Genomic DNA, 21,717 nt, shown 5'->3' with positions numbered 1-21,717 from the left:
GGTTATTTTCAGCTCATGACGAACGCTTCAAATGCTGATCCGAAGAGGCAATAGGATATTCTGTGTGTCAATCTTTTCTATATTTAATTGTTAACAAGCAAATTAATGCTGCCTTCATGTGCTATCGTAATTATGGTAAATACCAAAATCCGACATCGAAATTGCACATGAACACCCACTCACGTTGTAATTTCCACTGGAAAGCTCGAAATTTTTTATGATACCCGAGTTGCCGAGATGGGATAAACTTTGACCTTTCAACATGGCGGACAGCAACGAAACTATACTGAAGGGTAAACATTGCATGATGTTAAAAGTAAAAAAACTTATATAGGCTATATAAAATATATATAATTATATAGGCTTATATAAAAACTTATGTAGGCTAGCGAAAACAGAACCATTAGTTAGTATTGTCTTTAAAACAACTATACTATTCATGATCAATAAGATATACAGCCTATCATTTAACGTTTGCGTTTTGATCTTCCTGTAGCAGATGCATTAGGGAGTTTATAACCGTTTTAAAACGTTTACCCAAGTAGCATGTGAGGACAAATTTCGAGTCCGCCATGTTTCTCTTCACTACGACAACAAAAGCACATGAACACGACACACTGGTAATTTCCACTTCACAAGTGGAAAGCATCATCTTTCCCATATCACATGAAGGCAGCATAAAACCACATTTATCACTGTGTAATCGTACATTTACCCTATAAACTTAATTTATTCGGTCATTATAACTGTGTAAACACTTTTTATAGATTGGATGGTTAATATACTTTATTAACACAGACTGCTAACTATAATAAAATGTACTGTTAACAAATAAATTCGACGAAATGTATTCGTTCGTCCAACCTACGGAAGTAACCAAAGATAGTAATGACGCAATCTATCAGCCAATGACGCAGTCAGAAAGCGACTGTTCGTGTGGTCTGATTCATTCCAAAGTGGCAGAATGTGCCACTGTTGATGCGGAAACATCACCAAAATCGACGATTAAATGGAATAGAACACTTATAATCAAATATGCATTTTGTTTTGGAATAGCTAACCTTTTTGACCATGAAGTTGGTTCACAAAGACATCGAGAAGGATAATGCCGGGTGAGTGTTTGACAACACATGACTTGCATGTTTCTGTACATCAGTTTTGGACATAATGTGTACATTCTGAGTTAAGTCCTGTGGTAGTACCATGATGCAGTGGTGGTATCATAGGGCAACAACTCGGTACTTTGCTAGAAATAAAATTAAGGTACTGTAATGCTTTTTTTGTTTGTTAAAGTGACTTGGAACGCGCCTTTTTATACATTATACAGTGCTTACATACATTACAGTGCTTTGTTGGCAAACTTGGCATATTTCACAAACACAATATTGCCACAGCCCAAAAATGCGTTTGCCTTTGCTTGTTGCGCCATCTATTGGATAGTTCTTTCCAATATTTCATATCTTTCTAATTTGACATTCAATTTCTCAGGACAGAAATAAGGTAAGTTAGGGGGGAAATTCGTTTTGGTGATGTTCCCCAAGATGTTGGGGGATAAAACATGCAAATGTTATAGCATTTTGTTTTGTTTACAGGCCTTTTTGTTTGGCCCTTGACTCCCTAAAGGCATTTTAAAAACTTGTTTTCTGAGTGACATACACACAAATAAAAACTCATAACTCAAATACCATAGCAGTGAGATTCAAAAAGTAGGTATTGTTTAATAGAAATCTTTCTATATTTCTATGGATTAAAAAAGTCTTTACATTTGGATATTCTCATGCTGTGGAATGGGTGATAAAATGTAAGAAAGATTTGTGTGGTCAAGGGAAATGCATGAAAAGTTGTACAGATTAAAATCATATTAATAATAATGATGATGATGATGATAGTTAAATTACAAATAAAAAACGGAAATGTTGCCTTGTTGATTTATTTCTGTTAATTTTGATGCAATATCATGAAATGGAAATTCATTATTCAGTTCAGACATGCACACAAATTTGTGTCAATTTATTCACCACAGAACTAGTAAATTCGCTAATAAAGTAAATGTTGTCAGTTTTGATTTCATGCGTACTTACCTTATGATTTTTTCTTCAGTTTATTCATATAACACTTTTTTTTAGATCAGAGATAAACTTCTTTTTCTTTCATATTTGCTATATCTTATTCTGTTTTCGCTATGTAGTAGTGAGACAAATCAATGTGAAATATATTATTTATTGTCATTATTTGAGGGTAAGAGACAATGTTTGATACCATTCATGTTATATTTGTATCATTTTGTTATTGAAAAAATAAAGTAGATTTCATGATTTCAGTATTTCCCCATTCGCTCCGATTAAAGGAGTAGTTCACTTTCAGAACAAAAATGTACAGATAATGTTCTCACCCCCTTGTCATCCAAGATGTTCATGTCTTTCTTTCTTCAGTCGTAAGGAAATAGTTTTTTGAGTGAAACGTTTCAGGATTTCTCTCCATATAATGGACTTCTATGGTGTCCCCCAGTTTGAACTTCCAAAATGCATCTTCAAAGGGCTCTAAACGATCACAGCCCAGGAAAAAAGGGTCTTATCTAGCAAAATGATGGATTATTTTCTAAAATAATACAAAGAGTCAGCAAGACAAGCGTTTGAGATTAAAAAGTATATAAACTTTAAATTTTTTTTAGAAAGTAAGCCATCATTTTGCTAGGTAGTTGTAAATGTTTTTAGAAAATAATCGATCGTTTTACTAGATAAGACACTTCTTCCTCGGTTGGGATCATTTAGAGCCCTTTGAAGCTGCATTTAAACGGCATTTTGGAAGTTCAAACTTGGGGCACCATAGAAGTCCATTATATGGAGAGAAATCCTAAAACGTTTTCCTCAAAAAACACCATTCTTTACGACTGAAGAAAGAAAGACATTAACATCTTGGATGACAAGGTGGTAAGTACATTTCTTAAGAACAATTCTTGTTCTGAAAGTGAACTACTCCTTTAAAGCAGTACTTGCATGACTGAAAATAGCCGCCTGAGTGTGGTTTATTCCGAATGCAGAATAAACTTTACAGTTTATCAGCAAAGTAGGCAACACAAAAGTGAAAATTTCTGTCTTCTGTTTCTGATTTTTTTTTTCAGTCAGGTGACACTAATACCTGAGGAAGCAGAGGATATGTGGCACACCTACAACCTCCTGCAGGTGGGCGACAGCCTCAGAGCCTCAACCATCAGGTCTGTATTTTTTTTTGCCATACTGAACACCATTCTCTTCCAGTTTTGGTTTCTCACATTTATTTTTCTTCTTTTTCTTCTCAATGAAAACAATCTGATGTCACAAACAGGAAAGTGCAGACAGAGTCCTCCACGGGCAGTGTGGGCAGTTCACGTGTGCGCACCACACTGACTTTATGTGTGGAGACAATAGACTTTGATTCCCAGGCCTGTCAGCTCCGAGTCAAAGGAACAAACATCCAGGAGAACCAGTATGTGAAGGTCAGAGAGCATATAGAATTTAGTACTTTCTACAATATTTAACATATATTTTTTCTTATGTATGTATAAAGTGTATGATATAAAATGGGGTGTTAAAATTAGTGATAACTTTACACCTAAAATAGAATGTATACTTTATAAATTTGAATGTTGTAGTGACCCTCAGGGAATATTCCAAATGTTAATTTAGCCTAAATGTGAAAGCTGGAATGAAATGAGAGACTTTTTTTTTCTCTTATGTCATATGTAGATGGGTGCCTATCATACCATTGAGCTGGAGCTCAATAGGAAGTTCACTCTTGCCAAAAAAGTCTGGGACAGTGTGGTGCTGGACAGAATTGGTAATGTGTTGGTATATTTTAGGTATTTTCTGACTAAAATGAGCTTTCCTGGCTAATAATTTCACATACCATGTAACAACAATATTAAAATGCATAACTTAAAAAAAAAAAGAAAAGAAAAGAAAAATAATTTATTATTTTATTTTATTTCTAATATTTTTATAATGGTATGTAGATATTCAGGGTTGAAAACAGGGTTTTACTGTCTTCTGTGAATCACAAAAAGATGTATTTTACAAAGAAATCACACTGCTTTCTTTATTCATGCAGTGAAAATGCAAAGTTAATGAATCTAAACCAGCTCATCATTAGTTTATTCAAACCCTGATTCTGCTTTCATCTATAGAGCAGGCATGTGATCCTGCTCAAAAAGCAGATGTGGCTGCTGTTGTGATGCAGGAAGGTCTGGCCAATCTGGTTCTCGTGACTCCAGCCATGACCTTACTAAGGGCAAAGGTTGAGGTCACCATCCCCCGTAAGAGGAAAGGCAGTTGTGCGCAACATGACAAGGTGAACCGATAAAACCTTGTGACAATAAATCTGACAGTGTATTTATGTGTTCATTATATTGAGCAAATGACAATGACTGTTACAAGTATATTTTTTTACTGTAATCCATCAATGTAATCCATTAGAAATACAATAGATGCATCTGTTGTTCCTTCTCAGTTACTGCATGTATATTTCAAAATATGATACATATATTGAGTGTTTTCTTTCAGGCGTTAGAAAGATTTTATGAGGCTGTCATGCAGGGCATTCTGAGACACTTCAATTTTGATGGTAATTTTTTTTTTAATTCAGATAATGAGGATGGACAATGGACAATTAAATATTTATATTTTTGTTTCATGTATGTGTTTCTCAGTGGTGAAGTGTGTTCTGGTGGGCAGTCCAGGATTTGTGAAAGATCAGTTCATCTCGTACCTCTTTAAAGAGGCTGTGAGGCAAGACTGTAAAATTCTCCTGGAGAACAGACCCAAATTCATGGTGGTCCACTCCTCATCTGGACACAAGTATTCACTCAAAGGTCAATACTCAGTTCACCTTTTAAAAGCAGAGATGTGCAAAACTTTCATAATTGATTAGTAGGCTTGCCAAATTTTATGGTGATACCAGTAATAAATGGTATAAGAGAGAAGAACTTAGTTCTTCAATGACTAGAATAGCATTACATAGCATCACAAGTGTTTGTGACTCATAAAAATATAAAATGACTAAACACTGCCAAGGTATTGATCTAGCTGCTTTAAAAAGCCAGGACCATTATCAGAATAAAGAAGAGTTATCTATTTGGCAAGATGGTTGAGATCTGGTGAAAAATACACAGTTAGATCTGATCAGTTTAATCTTTTAGTTTTATTAGTTAAAGTAAAAAAAAATACACAATTTCAAAGTTTCAAATTAAGCTGCCTTTGGTATTATGTAGGCTGTTGCGCGATTGAAAATCCCCCCCATAGCATGTTCAACCATCAGTATATTTGGTTTAAACGTGGGTACTGGACCTGCTGCATCTTTTCCACTAAACCCAATCAGACATCTTTTTTATGAATATATGCTAAATGCCGTTTTAATATGGCAACTTATAGATATTAAGCAAATAAATAAGCTAAATTATTTTAATAATTTGTTACACAGAATGTTCATATATTCTCATGTAAAAGACGCTCCAATACAGTGGTGCAAAATCGCTCAGATTAGAAGTATTATAAAAATGTTGTGTTTACACCATTTCTTAAAATTATTATCTATTTGATAGACACCAAGTGAGCAAATAACAATACAGTATGACAAAGTTTTGGATCCTGCATGGTAATGAAAATGTTGAAATTCATTGTTAAATGCAGTTAAATTGGTCTCATTGACTAAACAAGTGTAAGCGCAAATTTGTGTGTGATATCTACATGCAAATATTTTCCCAATTTTTCATACTAAAATTTACTGTAAATTTCTGAAAAAATGGGGGAACAACTAAAACCACACATACACACAAATTATGTTCTCATGGTGGCATTATAAACGTGTTAAAGATTTTATCCATAGATATTAAATCCTACATCATATATACTAGATAGATAGATAGCATGTTTTATGCAAATTACTAACCTCAGACATGCATGAAAATAATAAATAAATGAAAATGCCTAAATATGCTGTCATTTGAAAGAGTATTTGATTGGACAAAAAAAAAGTGTATACTGAGAGGGATTTTTTTTTAATTTGTGTATGCTTTTTTTTTTTTTTCTTCATTGTTGTTGTAAAGTGACATTATAAAAGTGAGATTTTGCTTCTACAGAAGTCTTGTGTGATCCAGCAGTCACGGCCCGATTGTCTGACACCAAGGTGAATAAGTTTGCATTTGTACATTTGCACATACAGCTTGTAGCATTCTGCAAGCACAGTGTGGCGTTTAATTCTATTTCTTTTCTCTTTTAGGCAGCTGGAGAGGTCAAGGCTTTGGAAGACTTTTACAAGATGCTTCAACAAGAGCCTGATCGAGCTTTCTATGGGTGATCAAAAGCGCTACTATTTAAATTAGTCTCAGTGAGAAAAAAAATATTGGTAACACTTTATTTTAGAAATTCTAATAACTGAATGGAACTTTGCAACTACATGTCAACTACTTTTCATTAGAGTATTGGTAGTACTGCTTAATATCTTAATATTTTGATGGTCCACCATCAGATATTCTACTGTCAACGTATACTAACTCTAAACCTAACAGTCAACTAATACTCTAATATGAGTTAGTTGACATGTAGTTTCAAATTATTTACTATTGTTAGTAGAATGTCTATGGAAGTGGACTATCGAAATAAAGTGTTACCAAAACATTTGTGCATCAGGTTCATTATTGAAATGTACATATTCTTGAGGCATGATGGTTTTTTTAACAGTCTTTGCATCTATTAATAAAGCTTTTGCTCTGTACAGATTGGCTCATGTGGAAAGAGCGAGTGAAGCTTTAGCCGTTGACATCCTGCTGATCAGTGACAAACTATTTAGGTACATTTAAAAAAAAATTCTGTTTCAGTTGTGTCCTTCATATAAAAATATCAATTTTACTTTTTTATGACAGACATCAAGACGTACCCACCCGTAGCCGGTATGTTCGGCTTGTAGACAATGTGAAGGAAAATGGAGGAAATGTCAGGTATTACTATGATTATGTAAGATCATATTCGTACGTTTTCTGAGTTCTGCAAAATATTTAGCAGCTTTTTTTCTGTTTAATAATATTTTTAGAATATTCTCAAGCCTACACGTATCTGGAGAACGTAAGTTTCTTTTCTACAGTCTTTGTTTCAGAGAGAATTTTGGATCATCATGAGACTGACATGGTGTGATTTGTCTCTGTAGAGCTGAATCAGCTGAGTGGAGTGGCGGCCATTCTGAGGTTCCCCATCGCTGACATGTCTGAAACTGAGGAGGACAGCAGCTCTGATGAAGACTGACATTATGCTCTTATTCAAAATGATTTGGTATGAAAAGGTGGAAATGCTTCACAGTTAGGACTAAATGGAATGAGACTATTATGGCCTTAATAAAGGATTTGAAATCAGTTGAAACATCACAAAATACCGGGATAATTATGATTATTTGGAGTGATTATTAAGCAGGAAAGCAGAGCTCTAGGAGCTCATTTACTTTATTAATCCTTGTGTGCCATGTGGTATTCTACAGTCGTCAAAACAACATTTAACCTCAAATAATTGCAAAAATAATAGTCTTAAGGAATTTCAGACCTGAGGATCATTTGTGTGGTTCCGAAACAGGGACTTAAACTGCATTGCCTTCTTGCAATTCCCCTGTTTTAGAGAGTAAGAATAACAAACGAAAAACTAAACAATACAAAGAAGAAAATGCACCAGGTTTCAAAACAAATGCTCTAAATGTGTCCGGTTAGAAAATGTCCATAGTGAATGTTACTCAGAATAACACCCATTTGTGCCAATTTTTAATGTGTTCTCAGAGGATCTGTTTGGTTGTATTCAGAAATTGCTGTGCATATTTGACCAATCCTTTGTCAGCATCACAGCCGCTGCAAAGCATAAACACAATGCTGTAAAATCTATTTACAACGGCAGACAAATTTTACTCTCGATTAGCGATACAATTGCAAGTTACCTAGCCATGCAGGAGCAGGTTCCAGTCAATATGTAGCTTTTTTTGTTGACGATGACAGGAAACTCATTTCAGCCCTGAGTTTTCAAGTTGGAGGCATGTCAGTGTGAAAAGATGTCTGACACAGTAGATGCAGCATCAATGATGTTATATTTCATATTTGCAATAAAAATAACAAAGCTGCATGTAGAAAATATGACTACTGTGCAATTATGATAGAACATAAAAAATTCAATTTACAACACCTTCATAATTGCATAAAACCATAAACAAGCAAAAACAACAGAGTTAACAGTAGCAGAGTTAAAAAATAGTTTTTTTGTTTGTTTGTTTTTTTTGTAGAAAAGGTTCATTACTATATTACCCTGACCAAAGTGACTTTGTGACACATGACATTGTAATTACGACTTCCCAGCTCATAAATACCAATTTCCCAGGAGGACTCATTATTACAATATAACATATCACTGCCATTGTGAAAATATTTATGTAAGACATCTCTCACAAATAATGTTATTTGTATAATTTATACACTATTTAGCCTTATAGCACAGACAGTGGACAAAGGAGAAACATTATGTGTCAATCTGTGTTCAAATGGATCAGTTGGAGTATACTTTGAAAGGCTGTGCATTTGGCTGTATTCTAGTATTTGTGTCAAAACTGAAATATACTTAAACTGGGCTTAAAATTACTCCTATGTTGAGTAATTTCAACCAAAACCATAAATTAACACTAAACTTCAAATTGCATCTGAATTTAGTCATGTTTACTGAACACAAAATATTTATGTATATCTCACTACGATAACCCTTATGAAAATTAACCATGATTTTATTATAGTAAAACTGTAGTAACCATGGTGTATTTTTGCCGTATTGACTGCCATTTGTATAACCACAGTTTCACAATGATTAAACTATGGTTAGTGTAGCAAACCCATGGCTAATTTGTGGTTTAACTATAGTAACCATGTTTTATTTGGAGTAAAACCATAGTTAATTGTGACTTTGGACCAAAAAAACAGTCACAAAGGTTGTTTTTCTGAAATTGAGGTTTATACATCATCTGAAAGCGAAATAAATAAGCTTTCCAATGACAATATTTGGGGTGATACAGTTATTGAAAATTGGGAATCTGAGTGCAAAAAAAAAAAATCTAAATATTGAGAAAATCACCTTTAAAGTTGTCCAGATGAAGTTCTTAGCAATGCATATTGTTAATAAAAAATTAAGCTTTAATATATTTACAGTGGGAAATTTACAAAACATCTTCATGGAACATGACCTTTACTTAATATCCTAATGATTTTTGGCATAAAAGAAAAATTGATCATTTTGACTCATACCATGTATTTTGGCTATTGCTACAACTATACCTCTGCTACTAAAGACTGATTTTGTGGTCCAGGGTCACGATTTTCGTAAGGGAAAATCCCAACCCCAAGTCCAACTGACTGTTCCTCTCAAGAAATGCGTGAGTAGTTGACTCACATAAGTGTGTTAATATTTTGTGTGCTATAGTTCATTTTTACGTTGTATGCACATTCAACGAGGGTAAATTTGACTGTCAGCCTCCTATGCAAGTGTCCATGATAGTAAGATGTTCCTGGGTGGCTAAATGGTTAAAAGAGCACTTATTCTGATCACCTCATATGGTTCAGGTATCACTTTATTTTATTTTTTTCAATGTTGTCAAATTTTACAGCATTAAAAAATTAAAAGTGCATACTTTCAAATGTAAACTAATTTACCCACATGTGCCCAGATGGTTTACTTCAGTGACTTACAGAAAAAGACTTTCAAAGATGTTCAAGTCCAGCTTGTTTATTTCAAGTAATAGTTCACATTGATATACATTTCATATTTGACATATGTAGCACCATGTAAATAGAAAGTATCAAATTCAACAGTAGTGCCATCCAGAACACAGTCATCTGAATCTGATTTCCAAAACTTAGAAGAATAAAGTGCATTATTTCACATTTTATTATTCACCGAATATTTAGCCGAAAACTTCACCAAAGAAAATGTTTAATTTTTGAAGAGCTTTCACAAAGCTTTGTTTTTTGGATTTGTACCATGGTATTCTGTGTTTCTTAACTTTAAAATGGGTTGTAGGTCTGTTGTAATATGGCTGCAGACAGCTAAATGCAAAACAGCACTAAATGCCCATATTCTCCAGTACAACTAACCATATGATTGTACATGCATAAAAATAAAATATTAGACTATCAACCTTCAAAAGTTAACGGATTTTTGCCTTATCATTTGTTGTTGATGCCCAAGGTTGTGTGCCATTAACATCTGTAGTGCAAATTCATGTCACTTTGTTGTGAATATGATTTATTTCAAAGGCATTAACAACTGATATCGGCACTGTATCATAGTACTATCATTTCCCTACGGTTCTTTCGATATCATGATGACCTGTCAGTCAGGAAGTTTATTCACCGGGACAGTGATATCCTTTTAACCATGTTAAATCCTCCAGCATGCCCCAATGTAAGTACATAATAGACAGGACGACCATGATGTGCATAATCTGGTGACTGTTAAACCAGTAGTCAAACCGCCCAGGACTGAAGCGCTCTGGCAGGCGGGAAATATTGACTAGTCCCCCTACCAATGCAAGAGTATCCATGGTGAGGTAGAGGTGAAGGGAATCGGGACTTCCTCTGCCAGCACCAGTGAGACGCAACATAAAGAGAACGAAGCGAAACACTGCCTGCCAGGCAAAAGATTGCAGCCGGTGAACGTTGCTCCGTGCCGTGACAGCGCAGTGAACACCATAGCCAGAGAGGAGGAGATATGCCAACATCGCCGCACGGCGAAAGGATGGGTAACACAACAAAGTTATGTGAATGATTGGCAGAGCACCTGCAGAAAGAAAAGTGCAGAGAGTTAAATGAACATTGGCTCTTGAAAGAATCTGTTTCCCCTGCCAAAAACAGCTAAAACCAGCCTAAGCTGGTTGGCTGGTTGCTAAGCTAGTCTTCCAACCAGGTTAGTCAAAAGCCTTCTAAAATCAGACTGCAAACCAGCTATGACCAGGCTGGACGACCAACTAAAATCAACCAGGGGTGCGTTTACCAAAAGCAACCATGGTCACAAGTTCCAAGTTTCGGAAACGCACCTCAGGCTAGTTTTATGGATAGTTTTATGGCTTTTTCTCTTTTTTTTTTTCTCAGTAGAGTTGTCAGAATTTTTATTGGCTCATCTATGCAGTGTACAGTGCATCCAGAAAGTATTCACAGTACTTCACTTTTTCCACATTTTTTTATGTTACAGCCTTTTTTTCTGAACATTCTACAAACAAAACCCCATAATGACAACATGAAAGAAGTTAGTTTAAAATCTTTGAAAATGTATTACAGCCTTAAGTCTTTTTGAGTATGATGCTACAAGCTTGGCACACCTATTTTTGGGCAGGTTCTCCCATTCTTCTGTGCAGTACCTCTCAAGCTCCATCAGGCTGGGTGGAGAGCATTGGTGCACAGCCATTTTCAGATCTCTCCAGAGATATTCAACTGGGTTCAAGTCTGGGCTCTGGCTGGACCTCTCAAGGACATTCACAGAGATGTCCCGTAGATGCTCCTTTGTTATCTTAACTGTGTGCTTAGGGTAGTTGTCCTGTTGAAAGATAAACCGTTGTCCCAGTCTAAGGTCCAGAGTGCTCTGGAGCAGGTTTCCATCAAGGATGTCTCTGTACATTGCTGCATTCATCTTTCCATCGATCCTGACTAGTCTCCCAGTTCCTGCTGCTGAAATGCATCCCCACAGCATGCTGCCACCACCACCATGCTCCACTGTAGGGATGATACTGGCCAGGTGATGAGCGATGCCTGGTTTCCTCCAGACATGATGCCTGGCATTCAGGCCAAAGAGTTTAATCTTTGTTTCATCAGAGAATTTTGTTTCTCATGGTCTTAGAGTCCTTCAGGTGCCTTTTGGCAAAGTCCAGGTGGGCTGTCATGTGCTACTGAGGAGTGGCTTCCGTCTGGCCACTCTGCCATACAGGCCTCATCGGTGGAGGGTTGCAGAGATGGTCGTTCTTCTGGAAGGCCCTCTTCTCTTTACACATAAATGCTGGAGCTCTTTTAGAGTGACAACCAGGTTTTTGGTAACCTCACTGACTAAGGCTCTTCACCTTAATCGCTCAGTTTGGCCAAGCGGCCTGCTCCAGGAAGAGTCCTGGTGATTCCAAACTTCTTTCATATATGGATAATCAAATTCACTATGCTCATTGGGACGGTCAATGCTGCACATTTTCTGTATGCTTTTCCAGATGTGTGCCTTGATACAATCCTGTATCGCTGGTATGCAGACAATTCCTTGGACTTCATGGCTTGGTTTGTGCTCTGACATGTACTGGTAACTGTGGGACCTTATATAGACAGGTGTGTGCCTTTCCAAATCATGTCCAAACAACTGAATTTACCACAGGTGGACTCCAATCAAGTTATAGAAACAGCTCAAGGATGATCAGTGGACAAAGGATGCACTTTGCAACGGCTGTGAATACTTATGTACGTGTGATTTTTTTCGCTTTGTATTTTTATTACATTTGCAAAGATTTCAAACAAACTTTTTTCACGTTGTCATTATGGGGTGTTTGTAGAATTTGGAGGAAAATAATGAATGTAATCCATTTTGAAATAAGATGTGAAGTGCTGTGAATACTTTCCGGATGCACTGTATATAATAGTAATCTCTGTATAGTCCTAAATTTCGTAGCTTACCAAGAGTGTTGACGAGACAGACGCCAAACATGTCGAAGCACAGTAGTGTGTCATAAATAGGTGCTCCACCCTCATGGTTCATGAAGAGGTGGTAGAAGACTGAAAAAACTGTGGGAGATAGACAAGCCAAATAATGGACCACTCCTATCCACCACTCATCGACTTCAGTCCATGGGATACTCAAAGGCAAAAACAACAAAAAACAGATGAAGGGGATACCTGATGGAGAAAACACCAAAAAAGGAAAGTGTTACAATATGAGACTGGAGTGAAATTAATCTGGACTGGAGTCAAATGTGATCCATGGACCACAAAAATAGCACAGGTATATTTGTAGCAATAGCCAGAAATACGTTGTATGGGTCAAAATTATACATTTTTCTTTTATGCCAAAAATCATTAGGATATTAAATAAAGATCATGTTCAATGAGGATAGATTCAGATTCTAGATTTTCAAATAATTGCATCTTGACCAAATATTGTCTTACATATTGTCCTAACAAAACATACATCAATGGAAAGCTTATTTATTCAAGTTTCAGATGACGTATTAATCTCAATTTCAAAAATAGACCCTTATGACTGGTTTTGTGGTCCAGGGTCATAAATGTGTTCACTAGCATTTTTAATACTAGTGTTTTCAACCAAACATCCCCCTACAGATTATGGAACAGTACACATTTCTGCTTTTTATCAAGTACTTATCCATGCAGTCTGCAATTACAAACATACACCCAGCATGGTACTGTGATAGGGTGCCACCTTTGCACCTTTGAAATTTCATTCCTCATAGAGGGAGGTCACTGAGTGCTGAAGAGCATGGTGCATAAAAGTTGCCAATGCTCTGTTGATTCAAAAGCTGAAGAGTTCCAGGGGGGAAAAAGCTGTCAGGTAGGGTGGGAGCTTCATGGAATGGGTTTCCATGGCTGAGAAGCTACATGCAAGCCTCAAATAACCAAATACAATGACAAGTTTTGAATTAAGTGGTGTAAAGGACCCAGCCACTGGACTCATGAGCAGAGGAAACATTCTGTGGAGTGACAAATCATGATTTTCCACAGTCTGATGGGAGAGTCTGAGTTGTGTGGATGTTGTGGATGCCAGGAGAATGTTAGCTGCCTGACTGTTTGGTTTAGGAGAAATATGGGGCTGTTTCCTTCCTTATTTATTTACTTACACTGGTTACTTCCAGTGAAGGGAAATCTTAATGATTAATGAATTATTTGATATATCAGTCTTTTATGGCTCATATAGTATGATCTAGGAAAATAAGTAGCTCGGGGAGGAAAAAACACCTTAATTTTATTCATACACTCTTAAAAATAAAGGCTCCAAAGGGGTGTTTTTGCAGTGATGCCATAGAAGAACCATTTTTGGTTCCCCAAAGAACCTTTTAGTGAACAATTCATAAAAGAACCATTTTTGAAGAACATTTAAAAATTTTAAAGAACTCTTTTCCACTATTATTCTAAATATGCATTTAAAAGGTTCCATCAATGTTTAAGGTTAAGGGCTATTCTAATTGGTGCAAACTGCTGTCCAACAACCCAAAAACACAAGATCCTTTACTAATATTATTTTATTATCTACTGAAACCTACGTTAATATTTAAAATATCAGTAAGCTTAATATATATAAAATCATCATTAAGTGGGTACTTTAAATTGGGAGGAGGCTGTCCCGAACTCTGACCCCTAAATTTCAACTTATAAAAAAGGTTATTTAAATAATTTTTCCATTGTTGTTTTTAAAAATACATTTTTATTTTTATTTTTTTTAAAGTAAAGTAAAATAAAAAAATAAGTATCTAAAATTGTCCCTACCGAAACAGTCATGACGAAAACATTTTGTGACATTTCGTTATTCCATAACATTTATTTTTTATGTGTATTTTATATATATTTATGTGTGATTCGATGTATTTTAAAACTAATGAATTCTTCACTTTGAAATTAGTATGATCAACTTTTTGCCTTTTACAAAGAAAAAATGGATTCAAAATACAACAAATCTCATAAATTACACTTTTACACAATTGTTATTGATTTACCTCTGAAAACATTTTTAATAAAATAGAAAACAAAATACTTTTTTTTTCTTTACTTACTTTTATTTAAGGAAGCTGTAAGCAAAATCCTAATAGGTCAATATAACCCTTCTGATTAAAGCATATATTATTAAATATTAGTTACTGCGTCTGAAAGACGCTTTGGGGAAAAACTCCTTTTTCTCCGAGACTGAAGCAATTTCAATAACACAGTGTTACTGCACGGCCATTGGTTCGTGCAGAGAATAAAAAACGAACCTATGGCTCGGCAGCGGAGCTGCACGAACCTATGGTGAAAGCTTGCGCCAAATTCCGCCAGAATGGGCGGAGTATCTGGCTATATAAGTGTGCGTTTCGCCATAGGATCTCAGATCCTTCTCCTTCAGCGACGATATACAGCTCGCAGAGACTGACTTCGCTCTCAATAAGAAGAATATCTTCAGCCTTAGAAGAAGCCGTTCGCCGTGGAACGAGCCCTCGCAGCGGATCCTCCTCCTGTTCGGCTGACTCTCCGCCCTCGTATGCGTCCTGCCTGCAGCAGCTGCGGTCCGGATTCCCTGACGCTATCCGGCGATCTACGGCTACCAGGGTCCAAAGAGCAAATTTCTATAATTTGGCGTTGTTTCAAATGCCGCGCCGTTTCTGTCGCTCGTGCAGAGCTCCTCTGCATTCGCTGACGGTCACGGCGAGTGTGTCTCATGTTTGGGTCCCGCCCACGCTGAGGCTGCACTCACCGAGACAGAATGTTCCCATTGCGGGAATATGAGTCTCTCCTCTCTGCGCTCGCGGATAACTTTCTTTTCAGAGAGTGACTCCGCCCCTCGCGTCCTCCCGCTTTCTTCCTCACAACAGCCTGTGAGAAAAAAGCAGCAGGGCAGAGGATTACAGCGCACGGTGTTGAATGAGCCCACGCCGGCTGAGCCCCCGCATGTCTCACTCTCACCACACAGGGAGGACTCGCCCGTTCTCTTCGCTCATCCAGACCAGCGTCCCTCTGCGGCTGCGAGCGATCTGGTCTCTTTTGGAGGGAGCGAGTGCGAGCCGATGGATGACAGCATGTCATTGGCTGCATCAGATGGAGAGGAGCTGTCGGGCTCGGCGCAGGACCCCGCCCCCTTTTCATCTATGCAACCCAGTGCGACCGGCACTGGCATGGACGCCGAACTTTTCCGCGTCCTGACTAAGGCTGTTGAAGAGCTGGGTTTGGAGTGGTCCCCGCATGAGGAGCCCTCACACAGTCGTCTGGACGAATGGTTTCTGCCGGGGTGCCGCCAAGCCCCTCGTCAAAGAGCCTCGCCGATCTTCCCAGAAGTCCACGACGAGATAACAAAGTCATGGCGCGCTCCGTACTCAGCCCACCTACGCACCTCCTCTTCCTCCGCCCTCACTACAGTCGACGGCGCTGAAGAGAAGGGCTATGACAAACTGCCTCCACTGGATGAGTCTGTGGCCGCGCATCTCTGCCCGCCAACTGCCATTGGATGGAAGGCTAAAGCTGCGCACCCATCCAAGCCCTGCAGGACCACTTCGGCCCTCGCTGGACGAGCATACTCGTCAGCTGGACAGGCGGCTTCAGCTCTTCACTCAATGGCTGTCCTCCAGGTGTACCAGGCCAAACTCCGCCTCGGATTGGATGAGGCAGGTCTGGACGACCCCGCCTTCAAAGAGCTCCGTAGCGCAACTGACTTGGCGTTACGGGCCATGAAGATGACGGCGCAGGCGATCGGCAGGTCAATGGCCAGTCTTGTGGTGCTGGAGTGCCACTTATGGTTTAATTTGACAGAGATCAAGGATGCAGATAAGGTCTCCTTCCTTGACTCTCCAGTCTCTCCTACCGGTCTCTTCGGACCTGCAGTAGTGGGCTTCGCTGAGCGTTTCACTGCAGCACAGAAGTCGTCCCAGGCAATGCGGCACTTCCTGCCAAAACGCTCCAGCTCCGCCACGGCTCCGAGTCGCCCCAAGTCGGCGCCGACTCAGCAGCCTGCGAAGGCCACGCCCCCAGCTGCTCAACCAGCTCCCAAGCCTGAGCCGCGTCATCGATCCCGCTCGGCTAGACGCTACCCGTTTCCAAAGCGCCAAGGACCCCGGCCCAAGGTAGTGCTGGACCAGGCGCCCCCAGCGTCTTCCTGATCCCAAGGGCAGGGAAGAGGGAGGGGCCATGTCTCGCCGGAGCCGGACCAGCCCCCAAGTTGCCTCTGTTAAGCCTTCATTCACCCCATTCTGTGCCGAGTGCAGAAGGCTGCATGTTTGTGCAAAACATGGCTGTGAATCGCGGGCCCGTTCTATTAGTGCCCCCACAGCCTACCGCTGTTATAGCGGAGAAAATAAAAAACAAACATTTTCAAAAAGAGAGCAAAATTCCTCTTCCACTATTATTAAGCAGCGATCCCACGAGCGGTCAGCTGCTCGAACCAATGCAACCCCTCGCCACACGGGCCAAGGCCTGGCAGGCCATCCCCGGAGTGTCGTAATGGGTTCTGGAGATAATAGAACGGGGTTATACACGTCAATTCGCTTGAAGACCCCCATGCTTTAACGGAGTGTCCTCAGCAAGGACGCAGACGTCCTGCGAGCAGAGGTGAAGAATTTACTGGCGAAAGGAGCCATAGAAACGGTTCCCCCAGATCAGAGCGATTCAGGCTTTTACAGTCATTATTTCCTCGTTCCCAAGAAGGACGGCGGCTTAAGGCCCATCCTCGACCTCAGACGTCTGAATTGCGCCCTCAGCAGACGGCCATTCAGAATGATCACACTAAAACAGATTGTCTCACAAATTCGTCCAGGGGACTGGTTTTGTTCGCTGGATCTGAAAGATGCGTACTTTCATATCCAGATCGGCCCCCATCACAGGCAATTCTTGAGATTCGCCTTCGAGGGAGTGGCGTATCAATACACGGTCCTGCCCTTTGGACTGTTCCTAGCTCCCCGCGTTTACAAAGTGCATGGACGCAGCGCTTTCCCCTCTGAGACAGATGGGAATCCGCGTCCTGAACTACCTCGACGATTGGCTCATTCTGGCCCAATCGAGAGACGAGCTAATACACCACAAATCCTTTCTCCTCAGCCACTTAGAGTGCCTGGGACTCAAGGTCAACTTTGCCAAGAGCAATCTGTCCCCCAGCCAACACATTTCGTTCCTGGGCGCAGTTTTCGTTCAAATGAAGGCAGTCCTTGCGCCGCAACGAGCCTTGACTATTCAAAAGCTCGCGGCCTCCTTCAAAGTCGGAGCCCTTCGCCCTCTCAAAGCTTTTCAGAAGATGTTGGGCCTTATGGCCTCTGCATCCCCAGTACTTCAGTTGGGCCTGCTGCGCATGCGCCCCCTTCAGTATTGGCTGAAACCGAAAGTTCCATCTTACGCCTGGCGTCAGGGGCGCCTGCGTATCAAGGTGAATCAGGCCTGCATCTCAGCCCTGACCCCTTGGAAGGACCCTCAGTGGATGGAACAGGGCGTTCCCCTAGACACGGTCTACAGAAGGAAGATGGTGTCGACAGATGCTTCCAACACGGGTTGGGGAGCACTGTGCGACGGCAATCCGGCTTTCGGCCGCTGGTCGAAAGTGGAAAGCCGCCTTCACATCAACTGTCTAGAAATGCTAGCAGTGTGTTTAGGCCTTCATACCCTTCTACCAATCTTAAAGGGACATCACGTCTTAGTCCGCTCGGACAGCATGACAGTCGTGTCCTATATAAACCGTCAGGGGGGTCTTTCATCGAGACGTCTGTTCACTCTAGTGGAACGTCTCTTGAAATAGGCCCAGCTGAACCTGCGTTCATTGAAAGCAATGCATGTACCAGGCAGACTGAATCAGGGAGCAGACATGCTATCTCGGAGCAACGTCTCCTCAGACGAGTGGATGCTCCATCCCGAGACGGTTCAGGAAATATGGGCTGTCTTTGGCAAGGCGAAAGTCGACCTTTTCGCCTCAGAAGACAATTTTCATTGCCCAATCTATTTTTCAAAGGATCAGGATGCGCTGGCCCACGATTGGCCCAGCCTCCTTCTATACGCGTTTCCCCCGATCGCCCTGATACCTCAGGTCATCAGGAGAGTCAGGGAACAAAAACTCAAAGTCCTGTTGGTGGCCCCATTCTGGCAGAACCAGCATTGGTTCCCAGATCTGCCTCGGCTGCTATCGTCAGCCCCCTGGCCTATTCCACTGAGACGAGATCTCTTAACACAAGCGAACAAAACGTTATGGCACCCTCAACCGGAATTGTGGGCACTGCACTTATGGCCTCTCGACGGGAGCCTGGACACCTTCCCGAGAGCGTCTTAAGCACTATTTCTCAGGCTAGAGCACTGTCTACAAGACGGCTCTATGACCTTAAATGGTCTGTCTTTTCCGCTTGGTGCTCCACCCGCGGTGCAGACCCAAACTCGTGTGACAAATCAGTGATGTTGTCCTTCCTTCAAGAGCTGTTGGATAAGGGACGATCTTCCTCCACGCTCAGAGTCTATGTGGCAGCCATTGCGGCATTCCATATACTTATGGATGGCCAGTCTGTGTGAAAGAACGATCTAGTTGTTCGTTTTTTGAAGGGTGCACGTCGGCTCAATCCGCCTCGCCCCATCACAGTCCCTTCCTGGGACCTTTCCACAGTACTAGGAGCTCTTAAGAGCCCCCCATTTGAGCCGCTGCAGTCTATTGACCTTCACCCTCTAATGTTGAAAACCTCCCTGCTTTTGGCACTGGCGTCAGTAAAACGCATGGGTGACCTACAGGCTCTCTCAGTGAACCCTGTATGCCTAGAATTCGGGCCTAATGACTCCAAAGTCATCCTGAAGCCAAGGCTTGGTTATATACCAAAGTGTCTCTCGACCCCTTTCAGAGACCAAGTTATCACTCTGTTGGCACTTCCTCCCTCGGAGCAAGGTCAAGACTTCAATGCTCTTTGTCCTGTTAGGGCATTGAGGAGCTATGTAGAGAGATCTGCTCCCTTCAGACAGTCGGAGCAGCTGTTTGTATGTTTTGGTGGCCGCACCAAAGGGTCTTCGGTTACGAAACAGAGGTTATCCAAATGGATAGTAGAAGCTATCATGCTGGCATACTCTTCTTTGGGTCTACAATGCCCCATGGGAGTGAGAGCCCATTCGACTAGAGGCATTACCTCGTCCTGGGCCTGGTCCAGTGGAGTTTCTATTGCAGAAATTTGTGCGGCAGCTGGCTGGGCCTCGCTGTCCACATTTGCTAGATTTTATAATCTGGAGGTTCTGACCTTACAGGCTTGGATTTTTTTCTGCATAAATGGATAACCATTAACCAGTATCTAGTTATATGATATATGTCTTGGCCCTCTTGCGAGCTCCAAACTGTATTATTCCCTGGAACGGTCGTTATTGGGGTTTTTCCCCATTATTAGAATGGCCCTGACTAGCCCCTAGGTGCTAGGGCCATTATGAGTCGTTCCTCTACAATAGCTACAGCGGGATTGTACTGGTTCCCCAAAGCGTCTTTCAGACGCAGTACGAGTGAAGTATCGAGAGGGAACGTACTCGGTTACGTCCGTAACCTCGGTTCCCTGAGATACGGAACGAGTACTGCGTTGCTGGCCGTGCTATGTAGCCACACGACTCAGTCATCGCTTCAGTCGAAGTAACCTGAGATCCTATGGCGAAACGTACACTTATATAGCCAGATACTCCGCCCATTCTGATGGAATTTGGCGCAAGCTTTCACCATAGGTTCGTGCAGCTCCGCTGCTGAGCCATAGGTTTGTTTTTTATTCTCTGCACGAACCAATGGCCATGCAGTAACACTGCGTTATTGAAATTGCTTCAGTCTCGGAGAAAAAGGAGTTTTTCCCCAAAGCGTCTTTCAGACGCAGTACTCGTTCCGTATCTCAGGGAACTGAGTACGTTTTTTTATCAAAGCTCTGTAGTTTTTATATCATGGGGCAAACCATAATGCAATGCAATACAATGATTAAGAAATGTTGAATTTACATTCCTCAGCCTGATGTATCATATTTGATACACTTTAACATAAAATGTATGGATAATCAGGTATATCTTAAGTTGCTTCAGTCCAGTAAATGCTCATTTTGTAAAAGTTATTCTTACGGTTGCTAGTAGATTGTGAACAGGTTTTTCTGCAAAGTTTTGAAATCTGTATAACAGATATGATAGTATGCTCTAGGGTTAACATGACTGTTTACCATTGATACTTGCAATAAAATGTGCTATTTCTTAATTCTAAAATCCAACAACATTCCAAAGAAAATCTTTAAAAAATTTTCAAGAACTTCCAAAATACTGGTCTCCAGAATTCTTACTGCACTTCTACCAATCACAGCAATTACACAGAATCACTTCCAAGACAGCGATTCCCTGACAAGGATTAGGTGTAATCTCATAATGCTATTTACGCGCCCTTCTAAAGGGTGTCACTGGGTGAATGGTGGAGAAAGTAGCCCTAAATTACATATTCAGAACGTTTCCCTTCTCTGTAAGAGGGCCACTAGATTTCCCCACCTTGTTTTAATAACTTTTCCATTAGTGGGGTAATGCAGGCATTCTAAATTTTTTTACAAACATTTTACAAAAATCATTTACAGCTTCTTTACTTTACAGCAAATGGTAAGTTAATCAAATTCCAGATGTTACAATGCAAATCATGGAGGATATTTTTCATACCATGTGTATAGATGTTCCCAAATTCATTGTGCAGATAGAACAAACTTCTCAGACAGGTTCTGTAAGTGGATATAGGCCGGTATCCTGTCAGGACATATTTGTTGAACTGAAGATGTGGCGGTGTATTCTTAAAATCCAAAAGTTTTGGCCCAGTAAAAAAATCCATAGCAGAAAATGTTAAATATGCTCAGGTGTCCTTGACCACCTTCTTCACTTTCCCTTGGGAGGAAAGCCTGTAGTATCTTAAATATTTTAAAATAAGCTATAAATGCATTTTAAGTGATTGCAAAAGTATCTATTAGGCATAAGATGCCCATTGTCTTGGAAGTACTCGTGTGTAGAACTGCAGCAAC

General features: G+C 40.3%; 2 protein-coding genes and 1 pseudogene across 2 annotated transcripts; 1 reads left to right on the top strand and 2 right to left on the bottom strand.

The window, feature by feature from the left end:
• Positions 1-121: 121 nt before the first annotated feature.
• pelo (pelota mRNA surveillance and ribosome rescue factor) lies at positions 122-7,293 on the top strand. Its single transcript, XM_073828177.1, has 13 exons — positions 122-1,112; positions 3,122-3,214; positions 3,325-3,475; positions 3,726-3,816; positions 4,163-4,326; positions 4,539-4,599; positions 4,685-4,846; positions 6,113-6,159; positions 6,253-6,326; positions 6,751-6,822; positions 6,896-6,970; positions 7,063-7,094; positions 7,177-7,293. The coding sequence occupies exons 1-13, from the start codon at positions 1,072-1,074 to the stop codon at positions 7,269-7,271; spliced, it is 1,158 nt and encodes a 385-aa protein (XP_073684278.1). The 5' UTR covers positions 122-1,071; the 3' UTR covers positions 7,272-7,293.
• Positions 7,294-10,386: 3,093 nt separating this feature from the next.
• Positions 10,387-21,717, bottom strand: paqr4b (progestin and adipoQ receptor family member IVb). The gene is made up of 3 exons (XM_073828178.1): positions 21,365-21,717; positions 12,683-12,901; positions 10,387-10,820 (listed from the first exon to the last, which is right to left on the bottom strand). The coding sequence occupies exons 1-3, from the start codon at positions 21,528-21,530 to the stop codon at positions 10,387-10,389; spliced, it is 819 nt and encodes a 272-aa protein (XP_073684279.1). The 5' UTR covers positions 21,531-21,717.
• Positions 11,271-12,668, bottom strand: LOC141297730 (uncharacterized; annotated as a pseudogene).

This window comes from Garra rufa, chromosome 22 (assembly GCF_049309525.1).
Source record: "Garra rufa chromosome 22, GarRuf1.0, whole genome shotgun sequence".
Lineage (NCBI taxonomy): Eukaryota > Metazoa > Chordata > Actinopteri > Cypriniformes > Cyprinidae > Garra > Garra rufa.
The sequence above is the reverse complement of the archived record's forward strand: the minus strand, read 5'-3'. Positions and strand labels throughout refer to the sequence as shown.

Coding starts and splice junctions, on each gene's coding strand:
- pelo (XM_073828177.1), top strand. CDS start 1,072: ATGAAGTTGGTTCACAAAGACATCGAGAAGGATAATGCCGG. Junction 6,327..6,750: donor CCTGATCGAGCTTTCTATGG/GTGATCAAAAGC, acceptor TGCTCTGTACAG/ATTGGCTCATGTGGAAAGAG. Junction 7,095..7,176: donor CCTACACGTATCTGGAGAAC/GTAAGTTTCTTT, acceptor TTGTCTCTGTAG/AGCTGAATCAGCTGAGTGGA.
- paqr4b (XM_073828178.1), bottom strand. CDS start 21,530: ATGGATTTTTTTACTGGGCCAAAACTTTTGGATTTTAAGAATACACCG. Junction 12,902..21,364: donor TGGGAACATCTATACACATG/GTATGAAAAATA, acceptor TTTCTCCATCAG/GTATCCCCTTCATCTGTTTT. Junction 10,821..12,682: donor CTGTCTCGTCAACACTCTTG/GTAAGCTACGAA, acceptor TTCTTTCTGCAG/GTGCTCTGCCAATCATTCAC.